Source organism: Prunus persica, chromosome G1 (genome assembly GCF_000346465.2).
Source record: "Prunus persica cultivar Lovell chromosome G1, Prunus_persica_NCBIv2, whole genome shotgun sequence".
Taxonomy (NCBI): Eukaryota; Viridiplantae; Streptophyta; class Magnoliopsida; order Rosales; family Rosaceae; genus Prunus; species Prunus persica.
The window spans coordinates 33,752,808-33,774,115 of record NC_034009.1 but is presented as its reverse complement, the minus strand read 5'-3'; the positions used below and the strand labels follow the sequence as shown (position 1 = coordinate 33,774,115).

Below are 21,308 nucleotides of genomic sequence, written 5' to 3'. Positions count from 1 at the left end.
ACAGTTTACCAAACAGGTTGGGCTTCCCAAAAATTTTAAAAAATCACTTATCACCCCAAATAAGCAATGTCAAACGGGTAATAAATCTTTTTTTTATACAAGAGATATTCGAGGGAGGAAGATTCAAACACATGACCTTAAATGAATGGGTAAATGCTCTTAATTACTTCAGTTATTAAAAAAAAATTAAAAATATCATCGTTTTTTATTAGGCATGGATCCAATTAATGGGCTTTTTCAAATAGGGTGTATTGATCATAGAGACGGCATGTCAGTTCTCCAAACAATCCTAAGTTGTCACATTACAAAACATATCCAAATAGTCATCTTTTTATTGGGCTTGAAAATCAAACAGCCCAATATAGCACTTCCACCAATTTGCCATGGCAAAGGGCAAGGGTAAGGCAAGGGTTGTTACTATTTACCTGAATAGTAGCAGCCCTTGCAAAAGACAAGGTGTGTTTCTACCCATTGTCATGGCAAAGGGCAAATACTATTCACTTTTAGTTTTTTTTTTTTTTTTTAAATAATAATAACCTAAACAATTAATTTGGAGAAGATTTTCGGTTTCCACATGTCAATATTTATTATAAAATTCATAACTCATAATTTGAATTACTTTTTCGGATAAGATTTTTAGATAAGATTCTCGGTTGCTACGTGTCGATATTTATGATAAAATACAAATCTCAAATTTCAGATAATATTTTAGGATAAGATTCTCGGGTGCTACGTGTCGATATTTATTATAAAATACAAATCTCAAATAAGATTTTCACCCTCTAAAATTGCGCCACGTGTCATCTCTATCTTCTAAATATCTCTATAAAACCAGAGGCTCAACTCGTACCTCTCACACCATATCTTCTCTATCTTTTCATTTCTCAAATTTTAGATTTCATACTTAACTCTCAATGTTAGACATGAGGAGATACTTGGAGAATTAAGAACGAGAAATTAAAGAAAAAAGGCGTAGGCGAGCTGAAAAAAAAAAGAGTGCAGCAAGAAGAAGATGAACAAGTTGCCATTGCAGTGCGTTTGCTCGATCTACCAAGCCAAGGTCGCCGCTGTGGTTCACAAGTCGGTCGTGGCCCGAACGTGGATAGACTAGGGCTAGGCATGGTACAGTACGGTATGGTATTGAGCTCGTACCACTACAGATACCGAAAATTAAAACTGGTATGGTACAGTATGAGATTATCGTTTGCCAAAGTTGGTACCATACCATATCGTGCCAAATCGGTATCAGTATGAAACGGTACCATTTCGGTACCAAAATGACACTATTTTGCAGCTTTACTTCTCTCTTTCTCTCTCTCTCTCTCTCTCTCTCTCTCTCTCTCTCTCTCTCTAACCCCATTCACTTTCCAATTCCTTCAGCTTGCGGCTGCTTCAACTGTTCTTCAACTCTGCTCTCACTCAGGCACTCAAAGTCTCTAACTTTTCTCTATCTCAAGCTCTTTATGCTTTTGTTGTTATGGGTTCTTCTTTGTTTGCTCTCTGAGATCAATTTCTTAGATTATCTGTTCATTTCCGTTGTTTTAGGGTTTTGAGTTTCCTGAATCAGGATTCCCCTACTCCCTTTTGCTGGGAGAATTAAAATCCTTAACTTTTATGATGAGTTTAATTCAAAGTTCAAAGCTTTTGTTGTCATTTAGGTAGTTATTGTTATATCTCATCTTCAGGGCATCTGGGTTATCTATTTAGATTTGCTTTTTTATTTTTGTCTTGTTTTCTATTTTGATTTTCCTTTTCACCCCAAGCCCTTTTTTTGTCTCTTTCCATTTCTGTTAATTTTTAACCAAATTTTCATGCAGGTTCAACTATTTCACATGAGTTTTATCAGAATTTGATTTCTATTTTCAGTATCTACTTAAAATAATGATTTGCTGCCAAATTATACTTTTACTGATCAAGTTCCCATCTTCAACTGCTATCCACTCCCTGTATTTCAATTGTGATTACAACTAGATGAGATAATGCTTTTTATGCCAAATTATTCTTTTACTAATCAAGTTCTTCTTCAGCTATTGAGAGACAGAGACAGAGAGCTTGAATCGAGTAAGATTGAGAGAGAGAGACAGAGAGCTGGGCATAGAGGAGATAAGTTATTCGAATGGTTTAAGAGAGTCTGAGAGTGAGATAGCATGTTTGAGAGATCGAGGTTGAGTCGAGAGAATGGAAAAAATTATACAACTTAAGGTATTCAGTACGGTACTGACCGATACCAAATCCCTGGAACCGCTACCGTGCCATACTCCTATGCTACGATACGATATCATATCGAATAATGCCTAATCCCAAACGAAACGGTACGAAACCGGTTTGGTACGATATGGTTAGTGTTCGGTTTCGGTATTTCGGCTATAGATGCCTAGCCCTAGGACAAACATATGCATTTTCGGGGTAAGAATCTTTTGGAAGATTACTTTATCCCAAATTATGTGTACTCTGATGTTCATTTTTTAAGGCGATATAGAATGCAACCCCAATTGTTCAATAAAGTCATGCATGATGTTTGCAATTACGATGCATACTTTGTTTAAAAGTGTGATGTTGCTGGGGTTTTGGGGCTTCTTCTGGAGAAAAAGCTTACAGCTGTCATACGAATGGCGTATGGTTCATCTGCTGATCAAGTGGATGAGATTGCTTGGATGAAGAAGTCCATTACTCTAAAGAGCTTGGTCAGATTCTATGATGCAATGGAAACTCTCTACACTAGGGACTACCTCCGCAAACCTACGCCTAGGGACCTCCAAAGGCTTCTACAGAAAGCCGAAGCTCGAGGTTTTTTCAAGCATGATTGGAAGCATCGACTGTATGCACTAGCAATGGAATAATTGCCCAACTGTCTGGCAAGGAGATTATGGAAATAGGAAAAGGCAAAAAAGTATCATCCTCGAAGCCATTGCTGGATTTGATACAAGGGTTTAGCATGTCTTTTAGGAGTTGCCGAATCGCAAAACGACTTGAACGTGCTAGGTCAATCACTGATATTCAACGATGTCTTGAAAAGTGAAGCCCCGAATATCTCATATGAAATCAACAATACCGTCTATTGAAATGGCTATTATCTAGCAGACAACATCTACCCGAGGTGGACCACATTTGTCAAATCAATTCCGCATTCCCGATCCAAGAAGGAAAAATTATTTTCTGCCTATCAAGAGGGTTACAAGAAAGATATCGAAAGGTATTTTGGTATCCTCCAAGCTCGGTAAACTATTATTAGGGGTGCTGCACGTATGTTTGATGAGGAGGTGCTGAGAAGCATCATGATGACTTGCATCATCCACCATAAGTGTTCGAACCGGATCCCATGAACACGACATTGACAAGAATTTATGAAAGGTCCATAGGCCCAAATGGACAACCAGTGGAGCATGAACCATTAGTTAGGGACGGTCGTTTCATGAACTGTATGATTGATCGATATGCAGAGATGCAATCGTTTTATATCCATGAACGACATCAAGTTGACTTGATAGAGCATTTATAGGCGGTGAGAGGCAATGTAAGTGAATGAAGTGAAGTGAAGATGCTTTGTTGAAGTTTTATTTTTAATTATGCTTTGGTTGTGGTTTATTTTTATTTATGCTTTTGTCATGGTATATTTTTATTTATGCTTTGGTTGTGGTTTTTTGCTATTTATGCTTTGGTTGTGTGTTTTTTTTAATTATATTTTGTTTGATGTATGCAATATGTTGAATAAAAAGGTATTTTATTAAATGATTTCTTTATTCACTCAAAAAAAAAGCAATACAACTAATTAAATAAAAGACAATAATTGGAACTACTTTAATACAAAATATTAAAATACAATTAAATAAAACACAAGCAAACTAACTTAATGGTTTTGATCATTTAACCAATCGGTGTTGCTAGGTCCATCGTCACGGAAAAGTCTCCTTCTCATAACATCCCTTCGTTCTATCTTCCAAAATTATTTTGTTTTAGGGGACATATGACTCGTATCCATGACCATGGTTTCCCGATCCTTCTTCTTAATGTCTTGTTTGTGTACATACTCCCTTTCTCTTTCATATTCTTCATTCATTACCTTCTCATCTACATCTTTTTTCATGTATAATTCAATTCTCATTGTGTCGTTCCTTACAATTTGATCCAAATATTTTGCAGTATCATTGCTGGATATACTTCCTCTCTTGGCATTCGCCTCTTTTCTCCCAATAGGCCTTGGGACCTTTTTGGATTGGTGAGTCTTGACTCATCGGGGAATCCAAAGGCGAATCCGATGGCGTTGAATCATGGAGTGGTATCTCGTTCAGCACAACGGTCGAACCAGTTGGAATAATTCTGAATCTCGAACAATTCTTCACCACCTCCCAACATTGGTCATGGTTGAAAGATTTTTTGCCTTGCCCAGTGACACTGAGCCACATTTGTGCTTGCATAATCTATTAAAAGAAAATTGAGAATGCAAGAAACATTTAAAATATATTAGAAATGCAAGAAACATAAACAAAATATTGGAAATGCAAGAAACATTAACAAAATATTGAAAATGCAAGAAACAATAAATAAAAAATTAGGACATTCAAATTAATAAAATGGAAATTACAAATAATTTACCTCATTGCTAAGATTTTTCCCGTTCTATGGTTGTCTCACGCCTTTACCAACGCATCTCTCCATTTCCCAAACTCTTTATTAAAAAAATTTCACCTACTGGATAAAGCAATTTCCGTACAAGCCGAACCTGATCTTTCACAAAATTCGGCATGAATTTTTCTCCACATATGAGAGAATTTCATCTGATTGCCCATGATCATACAATGACTAATTTGGCCTCAACACTCACACAATAGAACATCTTCCATGGTGCTCCATGCCCCTTTGGTTTCGATGGAAGATGCCATAAGATGATGAAGAAAAATGAAATTTAAAAGTGAATAATAGTAGAAGGAGAAGAAAATGTATGAGGATTTGGTGTTGAAAGTGAAGAGTATTTGTAGGTATTTATAGAAAAAAAATTTTCATTAATTTTTTAAATATTTTTTCAAATATTTTTCAAAATTTTATTGCAAAAAAAAGGAGAGCCATTGGATTGGAGGAGAAAAACTAATCGGAGCGCCCAGAGGCCGCCACGTGGCATCTAGCTGTTGGCAGAAAGGAACGGAATTCAAATTTTTTTTACCATTAGCGCGTGCATTTCACTAGCCAATGGTAAAAAAATTTAAACCACGCGCTGATGTCAGGCTGACGTCAATCATGACATCATCTCACCTTCGGGCTGGAGCACGGGCTCGTTCTGCCTTTGGGCCAGCCTGATTTCGTGGAACCCACAGGCCGCCTGGGCAAAATGGGTCCGCTGGAAGCGTGTTTTGGGGCTTGGCCCCGCCCTGGCTTGGGCTCTTCTCCGTTGGAATCGCTCATACATGTAAAATCGTTGTAAACATATTAAAAAAACAAAAACAAAAGTGGAGCTTGATCAAAACCAAAAAAAAAAAAGAGGAGAAACCCCTTTCAACCCCGTCGGGTCGTGTACTCAGCACCTCCCTCTAGTGCTATAGCGGCAGTCTGTGACTGCGCATTGCTTATTGAAGAAGCAGGTCCAATGAGCAAACAGAGACCGCCACCGGATTGGAGATTTTGAATTTCTAGGGTTTTTAGTTCTGCTGGTTAGGAACTGAAGTTTTTTGAAGCTGCAGTTCTTACGGATTTTGAATATTTGATCATAGTCCTCGTCTAAGAATTGATTGAATGTTGCAGAATCGGTTTGTATGTTGACCAGAGGACGAAGTCAATTTTAAGTTCGTTCTTCTATCTTGACTAGTCCAATGGAACGTTGGTCTAGTACAATCTGTAATAGCACCTCCTCTTGAATAAGTCGTAAGAGTTAAGTTCATTTTAAGTGCCTGCGATTGATCAATATGTTCTGTGACGTTCCTGTTCTCTAATTTGACGTTCCTGTTCTTGAATTGCAGATAACACGAAGAAACCCCTTTCAACCCCGTCGGGTCGTGTACTCAGCACCTCCCTCTAGTGCTATAGCGGCAGTCTGTGACTCTGTCTGTGACTGCGCATTGCTTATTGAAGAAGCAGGTCCAATGAGCAAACAGAGACCGCCACCGGACCCAGTGGCTGTGCTGAGAGGTCACCGCGCCTCTGTCATGGACCTCTGTTTTCATCCATCCCAACCTCTCCTATGCACCGGGTACCAGTTCAATATACTTATTCTCCAGCTTACCCTCTTCTTCTACTATTTCATCTTTAATGTTATTACCAATTTGATCAAATCAAGTACCTTTTTCTTCGTTTTAGTTCCGCAGACGGCGAGTTGCGGATTTGGGACACTATCCAGCATCGGACTATATTATCAGCAGGGTACTTCATGTACACACTTTAATTTATTTTATTATAATTAATGAGTTGGTGTTTGTTGTTTGGAAATAGAAAATAAATACAAAATATGCAGGGTGCATAATGCTGCACAGGGGATTGCTTCTCTTGCTTGTAGTTCTTCAATTGGAGCCAATAAAGTGATCAGGTGTCTGTTTAAAAAAAAAAAAAAAAAAAAACCTTTTTCCTATTTTAAATTCGTTTATTGGCTATGGGTTTTGAACTAAAGTTGGAATTTGAAAATGTTGGTGTATGTAGCCAGGGTAGGGATGGAACAGTGAAGTGTTGGGATATTGAAGATGGAGGTCTGTCCAGGTTCTCAGCTAATTAGCTATTAGATATTTTTGTGACCCACATTATATTTTAGCTAATTAGCTCATCAATCTTGCACTTTGATATCATCTTGGCAGGACACCTTCTGTTACAATCAAGACAAACTCTTACCACTTTTGTAAACTTTCCTTGGTGAAGAGACCTCATTCTAGTTCTAAGCGAGTTTACGGGACTACGCATAATGACAGTGATGAAATAAGGGTTAGGGAGAATGCTGATGCGGATGCTTTAGACAATAGCAGAGAAAAGTTTCAAGAGTATCTGCCTGAGCAGTCCAGCACCTTTGAAGGTTTGTTGAAATTGATGTTCTGACCAGAAAAGTTGTACATGCACTTTAGCTACTTTCTCTCAGGTGACAAGGGACTTAGATATATCTATTAGGGAAGATTCTCCAATAAGTATTTTATGTTAAGGATTGGTTACATATTTATAATCTCGACCGTTAGATTACATTTATATTGCATTTTAAATCTACCAAAATGAATGCAATCCAACGTCCGAAATTAGAAATATGTAACTAATCCTTAACTTAAATACTTATTGGAGAATCTCCCATCTATTAGTATTTGAGTTTGTATACTGGTTTCGTGTAGATTATACTCTTGATGTTGTCTTTTTTGCTTTGAGGTAATTTTAAAACTAGAATAATGATAGACAAAATTTTTGAAACAGAAAATACTCAAGTTGAGGGATCTAAATATGTCGCTGTAGCAGGGGAGCAGCCTTCTGAGGTCTATATGCAACCTTGATTAAGTTTACTTTTGTTTTCATTTTTAAAGTTCCAATTGCTCATTATATTCGTCGGTTGATTTGCAAAGGTTGAGATTTGGGATCTTAATACTGCAGAAAGGTTTGCACGGCTACCTCAAAGCTGCGTTGCTGGTTCCTCAGGTATATCTACCACAGAGAGAGGTAAGTTTCTGATTCCTGAATTTAGTTGTGCTTCAGTTATAGACTATGTTGTTTGGACTATCTCTTTTCTTCCATCCATTCTGGTCATTTCATCTACTTTTAACATATGGACTTTGTTTCTTGACAGGAATGTGCATGGCGGTTCAAGCATTCTCACCATCCGAATCACAGGGATTCCTAAATGTCTTGGTTGGGTAAATTCCTCTTTTCTTATTCTCTTCTCATTTTCTATGTCTTATGAAACTGAGTACCTTATCAATTTAGTATCTCCGTGAGCTTAGTTGCTCCAGAGGTATTTGCCCCAAATAGTATACAAAGGTACATTAGTCTATGCTAATGACAAGATTTATACTATTTGATATCTTGGATTGAGATGTTTGACGTGCACCCATATTCTCAAATTTGATAATCATTGAAGCGGGATTATTCTCTAGTGGGTTTCGGGAATTGAAATTCGAGGCCAAAATTTTGTGATTTTTCCTCAGTTTTGCTTGTGTTTTGTGATTTTTGTTTCTTTATTCTATGTGGTACAGTTATGAGGATGGTTCCATGCTTTGGTGGGATATTAGAAATCCAGGGGTTCCATTGACCTCTGTCAAGTTTCATTCAGAGCCAGGTGTGGGACATAGAATCTGAAGAATCCCCATGTGTTTTTCCTCCTCATTTTCCCTTTGAAATAAGGCGTGTTCTTCGTGTTATCTGCAGTTCTAAGTCTATGCGTTGATGGGTCATGCAATGGTGGTGTCTCAGGAGCCGCAGATGACAAAGTTGTGCTGTACAGTTTGGATCATTCCATGGTAACGTATGCATGTTCATAAGTTTGTAGTACTAGATGTGTTACAAGTTCCCTGCCCCTGACCATTAGAGGCAGTTCCTAGATGTTTAAGTTGAACTAACAGACAAATGAAAATGTTAACTTTCATGTGCCAATCTTTAACTGGAGGCTGTATGCCAAATAAAATGTAAATAGTGTTCGCCATATGTTTGTAGTGTTTTTCCTTGATCTAATAGTTATTATTACAAAATTAATTGCCTTCAATATTTAAACAGAAAGCTATCAATTATATGAAGAATTGGTGTGAAAGTAACTGACTAGCTACAGCAGGCAACCAAGTCGAATATATATGCATTCTTTGTTGGCTGTTTGTTGTTTCGGTATACTCTAATAGAAAAACTAACTCTCATTTCATATCTCTTTTTCTTCGATGTTGTGCTCTCTAACCTAGGGTACATGTGTGATCAAGAAAGAAATTAGTTTGCAAAGACCTGGCATATCGAGCACTTCTATTCGACCTGATGGTAAAATTTTTGCAACAGCTGGCTGGGACCATAGGTTGGGAACAGAACCTTCAGTTTGAGATTTGAAGGATATCTTGTAGTTCATTCATAATTGTTAGTCTTAATTTGCAAAGACAAAAGCCGATCTGCATTCTTATGTCTTTTCTTTTTGCCCCTTTTTCATTTTACCTATTGATGGCAGAGTGAGAGTATATAACTATCGCAAAGGCAAAGCTCTGGCGATATTGAAGTATCACCATGCAACGGTATAGTGTTCCTATTGGCATAAGATATAAATCCAAAGATTCTCATTCTCGGCATTTTTGCATTCGTTTCTCTAATTTGAGTTACTAGGTGTGGGAGAAAATTAGTGTAGCCAGCGGGTACATAGCCTACTATATATGACTAAGGTGTCTAATTAGAGCTGCTTCATCTTTCTGAGGGCCTGATTATTTGCAATTTTCCTTTCTTTTTTATGTTTTTGTTTTTGGCAGTGTAATGCTGTTTCTTATTCACCCGATTGCAAGCTAATGGCATCTGCATCAGAAGATACGACGGTGGCACTGTGGGAACTTTATCCTCCTCAAACTTGAAATGATATGGTGGTCCTGATGTGGAAATGAGTTTGTGTTCCCTATAATGTAATAAAAGAGCATCAATAATCAGTATCATTACCGTTTGTGTGCACAAGTTTAGATTAAATTCATTTAAATTATGGATTATTGCTTCTTTAGGAAAAAGATAAGATGTTAGACCTTCAATTTAGCAATAAGAGAAGATGTTACTCGCCTACAAGAACCGTGTGCTGGGATGAAATATGTGTTCTCCTTGTGTAATTTTCTGTTGTTTCAGACAAAGCCTAAGAAAAAATCGACATTTTGGACTCTTATGTAATTTGATGGCTGCCTGCAGGTTTGTAACTGAAAAACAGAGCCAAACTCGCAGGCTTTCAGACGCAAAAGAAAGGGCCAAGTCGCATTGATTTGATTTGGACATTTAGTTTGGTGGCCAGCCTCCAATCCAATGGCATGGAATAGAGGTGCCACATTCTTAGCCTCTGATCTACAAAGCAATGATTGGCTTGGCTATGCCGGGGATTATTGCTTCAAAGCTCCCAATTTGATCTCTCTTACTTTGCACTAGAAAAAGAGGACCCGTTGTTGACTTTATCAATTACTCTTGAAATATTTTTCAATATAGCAGCCGGGGAAAGAAGTTGCACCTAGATTCTGAATTTTTCATAACCAGCTTTCTTTACTTCCTCTTCTTGATCTCTTTAGGGCTGCCCCTAAAGTTCAATTTCTACCTCAAGATTAGGCCCGTTTTTCCAAATTGTCGGTCGGCTTTGCTGCAATATTTATGTAATAATATTACCAACTCCCTCGTGATTATTACTAATTAAGCCATTGTATATTTTTTAATGTAAGCAACAGACTAAACTACTCTAAGTTATTCTAATCTATATAGTAGAGGATATTCAAACTTGAGTGTATGAGCGTGCAACATGGGTCGTCATTTGGAGCTTCAGAAATCTGAACCATGTGGTTTTCTATTATTTTTGGGTACAAAAATCATGTGGTTTTCAGATCATATGTGCCTAAGCCCTTGCCCTCTTCCACACGAGCATGGCCTTGTTTTGATTAGTTAATGCTGTATATCTCTGCTAGCTGGTTTTGTTAGCTTTGTAACATCGTAGAAGAACAGATGGTCTGCCTGAAAAAACTTTGTCCCGGTTTGTTTTGGTAAGCAGTCATTTGCATTATTGATGTTGCTTGGGTGATGATGGGGTCGTCATTCATTACCATGTGCTATTCAATATCATTATCTTGTTTTCAGGTATATGATTGAAAATCCGATTTCGTTTTCATGGCCTAAATATAATAAATTTTCAATCATCACTTCCCTTCGGGATCAGAATATTCTATATTGCGTAGCGTGTATAGCTTATTGTTTTGACCAAGGGTTTAGGGATGATTAATTTGGAGAACCAACTAAGTAATGTGGATAAGCTATACATAAGTAGAAATTAGAAGGTAATTAATTAGGAAGTAACCATCACGAATTAAACTACATCTATCGCCGGACGCTTTTGACCTTAGTGGTAAGACAATTTCTTTACACCCAGATTGCTAAAGTTACTCTCGTAGTCCTCGTTTTTCCTTAAAACTTAAGATTTTTCTTGAAGGGGAAGGAAAATGAAAATGCTTGTAGTATTCGAGTTTAACAGTGATTAAATTTAAAAGGTCTTTTTAGAAACAGCGAGTCAGAGAAACTCCATAGGAACAAGTCATATTTCAAATAAGATACGGCAGGAAGATAAGACGTCTGGAACCGACTTTTGTTATATAATTAATGTTAATTACTCCATCAAGTTGAACCGTGTTGCTTGGGTGGAAAAAAGAAAATAGAGTGCCTACCTAACTCTTTTCTAGCTAATCTCAAAAACCTTCTAATCCTTCTTCTCATCTTCAAAGCGAAAGCAAAGTGAACCAATTAGAAGAGGGAAAAGAAAACCAGAAATGTTGACTTTTATTAACAAATTAATTGACGAGCTGTGAGAGAATTGGATGTCTGTGGTCTGTGTAGGAAACGTTTTCTAGGGAAGGTTTTAAAACAGCAGATGTTTGTCTTGTCTCCGGCCGGTGGACCACAAATGGTTTAAATGCCTCTGGTGCCTGTCGATATAGGTTCATGAATCAAAGGTTTGACTATACGTTGTATAATTTGGTAGTTAACAAGCAGGCATGGTGGCTAATATTCATTCTTTCAGGTTCATGAATTAATCGTTTTTGTTTTTGTTTTTTTTTTTTGGACGAACGAACATGAATCAATCGTTTGGTTTGGTTGATTAATTAATTAATTAATTAATTTGGTCCTTGGAATTAATAATTAATTAAAAAAGATTGATCAGCAACAAAATAAAAATAAAAATAAAAAGGAGGGAAGGAAACTTCAACGATACCCAAACTGAGAATATTCAGACACAGAATATTATATATATACTTCAAGTATAACGTGCAGTTTTCTTATTTTACTTGTCCCAACCAATTTGAGTTATTTATTGCGAGAATAAGATCAAGAAAATTCTAAGTTTAGTGATTGAAAGAATGTGTCCACCAACCGCATCAAACAATTTATTAATTGACTCATTTTTTGTAACAATAAAAAAATTGGATCCTGTCTTTTTCTAATTGAACCAATCTATTTGACGCAAAAATGGATAAACATTGTCCTCTTTTTTTAAATTTAAAAAAAAATCCGAAAACATATACATTTCTGCAAAATACTTTCGTATATCAGAAGCTCAACATGTACAGAGATGCATGCTGTGTTTAAAGAGAAAAACAATTTGTGCAGAATCTGTTTCTTTACAGTTTATCATGTCAGTAGCACCGAAAGAGATTAAACTGATTCGAACCAACGTATACCTTTGTAGACAAGATTTGATGCTGTAATGAGTCGAATTCAAAGTCATTTTTTCATCATGTCTTATTAGTAATTAGGTCAGAAAACTACTTTTTACATATATAGGAATTTCTTTTTGAATTCTAAGTTATTTGTCTTGCCTCATTACGAAAAAGAGTAGCGTCCGCCTCTAAATAATCCAATATTTTTAAAAAGAAATTTAATTCATATCTGTCGATAATCAAGCAAGAAACCAGTATAATTTATTTCGTAATATAATTAATAAGTAAATTTAGGTTTTACCCATAAAAAAACTTTCACTTTTGGAAAAAGCCAAAGCTTTTTGAAAAAAGAAAGAATAACCTCTCAACTTTCAAACCAAAGACATGTAAATGTAAAGGATTTCTTAGGAAATCAAAAAATAAATAAGGGCAATTTTGTCCATTTTTGCTTCTTTTAAAAATTTTCTCTTTCCTTTGGGCTTTTCCAAAGTCTCCCTAATTAATATTAGCATATAGTTTCAACATTCGCCTGTTAATTAGTATTTATAATATTGATAATTAAACCATAATTAAAAGCAAGGGCATGAGCGATTGATTATCCACTCAATTAATCCAAAACAATTTGAATGCATCATCAATAAAATAAAATAAAGCCCGAGATTATCACAAAACCAAGTATTTTTTCCATAATTCTTTAACATTTTCCGCAGAGCCTGAAGTACGTAATTAGATTCTTCATTTTGTAGGCCAGAATTGGGACGAAGGAACTACCATGTTGCCGGCCCGTAGCTATATAAAAAAACCTCGGCATTGTCGGCAAAAAAAATGCCATTTGAATTAGGTTCTCATGTATCTTCTTGTTTATTTACAACATATGGAAACCAGATAGAAAGAGACTAACCCGTTACCCAACCAAACTATATGTTAGGTCAACACGTACGTATCCATTGGTCAAAAACAAAACGAGTGCAAGTAAATCCATGAGTACCAACAAATTAAGAATGAGTTAATTAATAACAAACTGATTAAGAACGAGTTAATTAATAACAAACAGACATAACAAAACCCTAAAGCCATTAATTAAAGAAATCGAGGTAACAGTTTGGCCGACTAAGCAGACGTAAGAGAATCAAGTCAGAGAGAAAAGCTCAAAAAAAGTGATTAGAGGACAATTTAGATACGATTTGAGTATATATATATGGCTGTTCATGCTAAACTAGCTGAAACTTAAAAGCCTCTTTGTTGCACGTGTATACTGGGCATTCAATTGAGATTGAGCATGAGATGACCAAAAAGTAAGATTGATTATAATGTATAATACGGCAACGTTCTGATCGTTGGGAGCTTTGACCAAAATAGGGCGTTATATTATATATAGTTACGGGAATATGGTATATATTTTTCTTTATCATTCTGTTAAGTACCTAACCATATATTAATTATATACCAAATGCAATGGATATAAACCATAACCTATATAATACGCCTTAAAATGAATATTCACATTTACAATAAACAAAAGAAAAAAAAAAGACGAAATAAGTTTCATCAACCAACCAACGAATCAAATGAAATTTTTTTTTTTTTTAAAATTTTTTTTGGGGACATTTCTTATTGAAATAAGCGGTAACATATTAAACTCACACACAGAACACAAATGCTAGAACTCAAACCCAAGAATGAAAGTCAAAGCAGACCTAGCTTAGCAAGCTTAGCTAGCATTCCTACTCAGTCAGATGAGATAGATTTTGTGTTTGTGTGTTGCTTTGCTCTCTTCTTCAACTATAACAACAGTCGTTTTCATTAAGCCCAAACCTTGTGGGTCCCACTCCTTTGCATACGTCATGCATGCGATGCGGGTGGCTCTGTCTTCCCATTCCGTCGAGTATTTAAAGACGGCCAGCCATTGAGACAATTACAAGCAACTTACAGCGCCAAAAGCACCCTTTAAGAGATTCAAAAACACCAAAACGCAAGAAACAAAGAATGAAGCACCCAACTCTCATTCTTTCAACGTTCCTCCTTCTCCTCTCAATCTCTCCTCCGGCCCACGCTGCCGGAGGCAAATGGCAACTGTTGCAACAAAACATCGGCATCTCCGCCATGCACATGCAGCTCCTCCACAACGACCGTGTCGTCCTCTTCGACCGCACCGACTTCGGCAAGTCCAACTTGTCATTGCCCGATGGTAAATGCGTCGGAAACGACTGCACAGCCCACTCCGCAGAGTACGACGTCACCACCAACACCTTTCGCCCCCTCACCGTGCTAAGCGACGTCTGGTGCTCCTCCGGCTCCGTTGCCCCCGACGGCCGCCTCATCCAAACCGGCGGATTCACCAACGGCGAGCGCCGCGTCAGGATCTTCGAGCCCTGCACCGGTTGTGATTGGAAGGAGATCGAGAACGGCTTAGCCGCTCGCCGTTGGTACGCCACCGATCATATTCTGCCTGATGGACGCCAGATCATCATCGGCGGAAGGCGGCAGTTCAACTACGAGTTTTATCCCAAGAGCGCGTCTACAAACAAAGTCTTCAGTCTGCCGTTCCTCGTGCAGACCAATGACCCAGACGCCGAAAACAATCTCTACCCTTTTGTTTTCCTCAACGTGGATGGCAACTTATTCATTTTCGCAAACAATCGTGCTATTTTGTTCGACTACGTCAAGAACAACGTCGTTAAAACTTACCCGCAAATACCCGGAGGCGACCCGAGGTCATACCCGAGCACGGGCTCAGCTGTGTTGCTGCCATTAAAAAACTTAAAGGCTCGGTCTATTGAGGCCGAGGTTTTGGTTTGTGGTGGAGCCCCCACAGGGTCTTATATCAAGGCAACAAAGGGTACTTTTACGGGAGCTCTAAATACATGCGCTCGGATCAAAATAACCGACCCGAACCCGCAGTGGGTCTTGGAGACCATGCCTCAAGCTAGAGTCATGGGTGACATGACATTGCTTCCGGACGGCACCGTTTTGCTCATCAATGGTGCGTCAAATGGGGCAGCGGGTTGGGAACTCGGGCGGAACCCGGTGTTGAACCCCGTTGTTTACCGACCCGATAATGCAGCCGGGTCAAGATTCGAGCAGCAGAACCCGACCACCATCCCGCGTATGTACCATTCGACAGCGGTGTTGCTACGCGATGGTAGAGTGCTGGTTGGAGGCAGTAACCCTCATCCTAATTACGAGTTCACTAACGTGCTTTTCCCAACGGAGTTAAGAGTAGAGGCGTTTAATCCCGATTATCTGGACGCTAAGTACGGAAATTTGCGTCCCAAAATCGTCACACCGAAATCACAAGCTAAGATCAATTACGGTAAAAAATTAACCATTCGGTTTTCCGTGACGGGAACGCTAGCAACGAATTCGGTGTCAGTGACGATGGTGGCGCCGTCTTTTACGACACATTCGTTCTCGATGAATCACAGGTCTTTGGTTCTTGCTTCCGAGAACGTAAAGAGTGTTGGGAAGTCGGCGTATGAAGTTGAGGTGACGACACCGGCTTCTGGAAATCTTGCACCCTCAGGATATTATCTTTTGTATGTGGTTCATCAGCAAATTCCAAGTGACGGCATCTGGGTCCAAATTATGTGAATCGAAGTACATTCGACCAAAAAAAGATCGAAGTACATATACATGATGTAGGTATAGTTGCTTCCTCCTCTTCTTTTAAGTTTTAATCACAAGCCTCTCAATTAATTATTATCTGTTATAAAATTAAAAATTTTGACGAACAGATATCACTAAGGATTTCTGTGTCAATATTATTTGATCGATTACATTTTCCATGTTGTTTTTTTGTTTTTTGTTTTACCGAAGATTGCAAGTTGTATTATAAACTGATTGATCGTGAATAAAGTCGGAGGATAAGTTGTCTTCATTGAACCTTTTCGCGCCAGTGCGTAATCATACTTGGAATAGTACTCCCGGCCGTGCATTGTTTCAACACGTCTTAAAGCACGTCATTTATATTATTATTCTTCTTTGATATCTTATTAATTTAAAATATATGACACTTATTTTTTTGGTCAAGCAAAATACATGACAGTTTGATAATTAAGAAATTGAATATTGTGGAATATTTGGCATTTATGGCATGTTTATTAATCTGTAATTGGATTGGGATGAATTGAATTGATGAGAATTACATTTCGGATTTTTATTGAAGTTGTTTATTAAACCATATAGATTGAGGGGAGTTAGATTCCGAATTCCTATTGAAATTGTTTACCAAACCATATAGAATTGGGATATGATTGGTTCTAATTACTAAAATGTTATCGTTGTTTGATTAAAGTATATAGCAAATTTGGAATTTTAAAAATTGTGTGATGATATAATAGGTAAAAAAAGAAGAATTTCTAATGGGTTAGTTCTTTAGAAATTAGAGTACCACATCTCACTCAAGAATTGAACTCCTCAACAATCAGGAATTCAATTCCTAATTTTGTATGAGCCCCACTTACTTTTCAATTATTTGATATGAAGTAAACACAGAAATTCTCCACAGGTGGAATTCAATTCTTGAAATGAATATATATCTTTTGCAACAAAGTGATTTTGTCTCTGTTTCTTTATTTTATTTTATTGGTTTAAGAAACAGCTATCATTTACTCTGTCAACTCAATTTGCTAAGCCAAATTGCGCAGTGATGGTCTCCGACTCAGTCTGTAGGCGAATTTGATTGAACGAGGCGGCCCATTGTTAGTACACAGAAATTAAATTTAAGTGAAGAACGAAACAAAATTCAGATAAAAACAATTAACCCCACAGAACTCTAACGCCAAATGACGAATGGAGGCAGAGAAATTGATCGTGGAGTGTTGAAAAAAGGTTTGCACACACACAATTATCAACACGGAACTTGTTCGTACGTATCTCTGAATAGTCAAGCAGAAAACCAATTGAATTGATTTCGAATTATATATAGTTTTCATTTATCTTCTAAGTTTCAAAATCCTGTCCAAAGTTATTTATATTGTTGACCCAAAAATTCCAGGCTTGCGATTGACTATGAAGTCAGTATGAAGTTCATGACAAATTGTATGTCATCAAAAATAAAATAAATTAAGTTGCCATACACGTAGATCATCAGAAGTTATGTATCTATCAAGTATGAATTTTTCCTGCAGTCCAAAGATGTACTGGAAAGTACCTTTTTTTCTGTAGGTTGATTGGATTAGGCGAGGGTTGGCATTAAGGAACGACCTGCTGCCGGCCCATATCCATACAAAAAAAAAAAAAAAACTCAACATTGTCGGCAGCAACTTTAGGACATACTTTACCTCACATCAATTGGTAAAAGCATAACAAGTGAAGATAAATCCATGTGTATCAGCAAATTGAGAAATTCATTGCTAAAGATTAACAAAGTTCTCTTGACAACATTAAAGAAATTCAAGTAAAAGTTTCACCAACGAAACATATGAAGAATCAAGGTAGAGAAAAGAGCTCAGAAAAGTGATTGAAGGACAACTCAGATATAATTTCAGTCTGGCTATTTGTGCTAAAAGCCTCTTTCTTGCACGTTGTAGTCAAGCAATTGTTTATAGATTATGAGCTCTATGCTTATTGCTTGTTAATTAAAAGCACGGAACTTTTCTCAAATTGGTGAAAGTGAATTTAGCAATGGCCCCTCTCTATCTTTTCAGATATATGATTGAAAAACCTAACCAAATAGAGCTATCATCATGCTAACTACCTATTAACCATAGATGATTGAAACCCTACAATTATTATGTTGCAAGAACTTGCAATTTATTATGTGCCCAACGTTCACCTAATTAAAAGAGAGTGCAATGCAATGGATATTATACCAAATCATTTATGTGATTATTGCTGATTAATGGTTTAATATTAGTTAGAATTATGCACGATCACAACGACGCACGCAAGTGATGATCAATTTTAATGAAATGAAATTAATTATATTCAGGTATTGATTTAAGATGGTAATGTTAGAGAGACACATTAGTTGTGGTGTAATTCGGATATGAACCTAACCAGAGCGTCTCCCAAATTGAATCCCACCTGCGTGCATTAAAATGATGAATTTCACATTCACCTAACATTTGTACTTTAAAAAGAGGAAATAAGTTTCATCAATCAACCAACGAAAGAGTAAGCAATTAAGAAATAGAAAAAAAAAACAAAACAACACAAATCGACAAGGGTATTTCAAAGCGAAGCTCAACTAGCTAGCTAGCATTTAGATTATATCAAATTGAGAAGAAGGATTGCTTGCTGGTGTTGAACTACAAGGGTCATTTTCAGTGATGACACACCTAGTCTGCCCCACGCGACGCGTTTACATGCATGTGGATGGGTAGTTACTCTGTCCCCTCTCTTTCTCTCCCACTCGATCTCCACACAATGCCAAGGCAAGCAAAGGATTTAAGAGACCAGCCAACAAGCCAAGTAAAACATTAATATTACACCAACAGACCAAAACACAACACAAAGGAAAGAATGACGACGCACCCAAATCTCATTCTTGCCTTCCTCTTCTTCTTCTTGTTCCATTTCCTCCTCATCTCCCTGACCCACGCTGCCGGTGGCAAATGGCTGCTCTTGCAACAGAATATCGGCATTTCCGCCATGCACATGCAACTCCTCCACAACGACCGCGTCGTCCTCTTTGACCGCACCGACTTCGGCAAATCTAACTTGTCTCTGCCCGAAGGCCAGTGCCGCAATGACCCCAACGACACCGTCCTCAAAGTCGACTGCACCGCCCACTCAGCCGAATACGACGCCCCCACCAACTCCTTCCGCCCTCTCATGGTCCAGACCGACGTCTGGTGCTCCTCCGGATCCGTAGCACAAGACGGTAGCTTGATCCAGACCGGCGGCTTCAACGACGGAGAGCGCCGTGTCAGGATTTTCCAATCCTGCACCGGCTGTGACTGGAAGGAGTACGACAACGGCTTAGCCGCTCGCCGTTGGTACGCCACCAATCACATTCTGCCAGATGGGCGGCAGATCATCATCGGCGGCAGGCGGCAGTTCAACTACGAGTTTTATCCCAAAAGCGAGTCGTCTAGCAATGTCCACAGTTTGCCGTTCCTCGTGCAGACTAACGACCCCAAAGTCGAAAACAATCTTTACCCTTTCGTTTTTCTCAACGTGGATGGCAACTTATTTATTTTCGCCAACAATCGAGCTATTCTGTTCGACTACGTGAAGAACGTCGTCGTTAAAACTTACCCGCAAATACCCGGCGGCGAACCGAGGTCCTACCCGAGCACCGGGTCCGCAGTGTTGCTGCCATTGAAAAACTTACAAGCTCAGTTTGTTGAGGCTGAGGTTTTGGTCTGCGGTGGGGCTCCGAAAGGATCTTATGCCAAGGCCGTCAATGGCACTTTCGTGGAAGCTTTAAAGACATGCGGTCGGATCAAAATAACCGACCCGAATCCTCAGTGGGTAGTGGAGACCATGCCTCAAGCTAGAGTCATGGGAGACATGACATTGCTTCCGGACGGCACCGTTTTAATCATCAACGGGGCAGCGGTTGGGACTGCAGGATGGGAATTCGGGCGGAACCCGGTTTTGAACCCGGTTATATATCGACCCGACAATGCAGTCGGGTCAAGATTCGAGCAGCAAAACCCCACCACCATACCGCGGATGTACCATTCCACAGCGGTGTTATTACGCGATGGCAGAGTGTTGGTTGGGGGCAGCAATCCTCACATTTATTACGAATTTACCAACGTGCTTTTCCCAACGGAATTAAGATTAGAATCATTTAATCCTGATTATCTGGATGCTAAGTCCGTTAATTTGCGTCCCAAAATCGTTGCACCCCAGTCTCAAGCTAAGATTAATTACGGCCAAAAGCTAGCCGTTCGATTTTCTGTGGCGGGAACGGTGGCGCCGAATTTGGTATTGGTGACGATGGTGGCGCCATCGTTTACGACACATTCGTTCTCGATGAACCAGAGGCTGCTTGTACTTGCGGCGGAGAGCGCGACCAATGTGGCCAAATCCACGTATCAGGTTCAGGTGACGACGCCAGGTTCGGGTAATCTTGCGCCTTCCGGATATTATCTTTTGTATGTGGTTCATCAGCAAATCCCAAGTGAGGGTATTTGGGTCCAAATCCTGTGACAAAATACGACAGTATATATATAGATGGAAAATGTTAAGTTTATCACATTTTTATATCACATTATGTATCACATCTCTAATAAAAGTGGATCTCATTGTATTGGTAGACTCCACTTTTATGAGATAAATGGTATATAATATGGTATAAAAATGTGATAAGCCTATCGTTACCCCATATAGATAGTTATAGTAGTTATTTTCTCTGGCTTTTTTTTTCCTATACAATTTTTAATTTTATTTAAAAAGGAATTAGTTATCAGTGGAGAAAAATAAAAACCTGCATTGACAGACTCAAGCTAGGAATACAAAAGGAATTAGTTATTGTCAAATGCAATTCGATTTTAAAGTTGTTGTATATTTTGGAAGGAGCATCTTACTTTTTTTAATACGTAATCATACTTGCAAGTTTTGCCCCATGCATTGTTTCAACGTCTTAAATTCAGCTATTGTCTCTGTCACTTACTTATGGGTTTTGGATAGTGTTTTATAATTTATAGAGCATCGGCTCAAACAAAACAAAAAAATCAATGATTAGGCAAATTATTAACATCATATCTCTTTTTCCGAATGAAAACATATGTTAGAGTATTCCACACGTTGATGATATGTTAGACCTACTCACATTTTAATATAATATTAGAACAAGTTATTTGCGTGTAATCAGTCGCATATGATGATTTACGTGTATATCGAGTGTGTGAATTCAGAAAACCAATGACATCTAAAAGCAAGGAAACTTCTGGGATTTTGTCTATATTTCTGATACTTTTGGTTTTTCATTGGCCCGGTCCTTTTTATTTTCACACAAAATCATTATCACTACAGAATGCTAGTTTGAAGCAAACACCGCCCAATATTAAATTGATTCTTGTCTATTAAATATTTTTAGTTGCATTCAATTCATTGCAT

At 38.1% G+C, this 21,308-nt stretch overlaps 3 protein-coding genes across 7 annotated transcripts; all 3 read left to right on the top strand.

Annotated features, from left to right (window-relative positions):
- LOC18788655 (protein DECREASED SIZE EXCLUSION LIMIT 1) lies at positions 5,264–10,378 on the top strand. Of its 5 annotated transcripts, none has more exons than XM_020555539.1 (15): positions 5,264–5,859; positions 5,949–6,178; positions 6,286–6,357; positions 6,440–6,511; positions 6,622–6,678; positions 6,774–6,985; positions 7,369–7,427; positions 7,515–7,608; positions 7,736–7,802; positions 8,142–8,224; positions 8,314–8,405; positions 8,835–8,941; positions 9,089–9,152; positions 9,381–9,527; positions 9,799–10,378. In XM_020555539.1, exons 2-14 carry the CDS (start codon positions 6,072–6,074, stop codon positions 9,477–9,479), a joined length of 1,185 nt encoding a protein of 394 aa, XP_020411128.1. In that variant the 5' UTR covers positions 5,264–5,859; positions 5,949–6,071; the 3' UTR covers positions 9,480–9,527; positions 9,799–10,378. The 5 variants fall into 5 exon arrangements, with proteins under 5 accessions (XP_020411128.1, XP_020411127.1, XP_020411129.1 ...); XM_020555538.1 differs by lacking the exon at positions 9,799–10,378 and having other exon boundaries at positions 5,265–5,642; positions 5,734–5,859; positions 9,381–9,775; XM_020555540.1 differs by lacking the exon at positions 9,799–10,378 and having other exon boundaries at positions 5,265–5,853; positions 9,381–9,775.
- On the top strand, positions 14,030–16,175 carry LOC18792011 (aldehyde oxidase GLOX1). The gene has a single exon (XM_007222083.2). The coding sequence runs from the start codon at positions 14,280–14,282 to the stop codon at positions 15,882–15,884; it is 1,605 nt and encodes a 534-aa protein (XP_007222145.2). The 5' UTR covers positions 14,030–14,279; the 3' UTR covers positions 15,885–16,175.
- LOC18790216 (aldehyde oxidase GLOX1) lies at positions 18,110–20,813 on the top strand. The gene has a single exon (XM_007225563.2). The coding sequence runs from the start codon at positions 18,759–18,761 to the stop codon at positions 20,397–20,399; it is 1,641 nt and encodes a 546-aa protein (XP_007225625.1). The 5' UTR covers positions 18,110–18,758; the 3' UTR covers positions 20,400–20,813.

Coding starts and splice junctions, on each gene's coding strand:
- LOC18788655 (XM_020555539.1), top strand. CDS start 6,072: ATGAGCAAACAGAGACCGCCACCGGACCCAGTGGCTGTGCTGAGAGGT. Junction 6,679..6,773: donor GAAGATGGAGGTCTGTCCAG/GTTCTCAGCTAA, acceptor TCATCTTGGCAG/GACACCTTCTGTTACAATCA. Junction 7,428..7,514: donor CAGGGGAGCAGCCTTCTGAG/GTCTATATGCAA, acceptor TGATTTGCAAAG/GTTGAGATTTGGGATCTTAA.
- LOC18792011 (XM_007222083.2), top strand. CDS start 14,280: ATGAAGCACCCAACTCTCATTCTTTCAACGTTCCTCCTTCTCCTCTCA.
- LOC18790216 (XM_007225563.2), top strand. CDS start 18,759: ATGACGACGCACCCAAATCTCATTCTTGCCTTCCTCTTCTTCTTCTTG.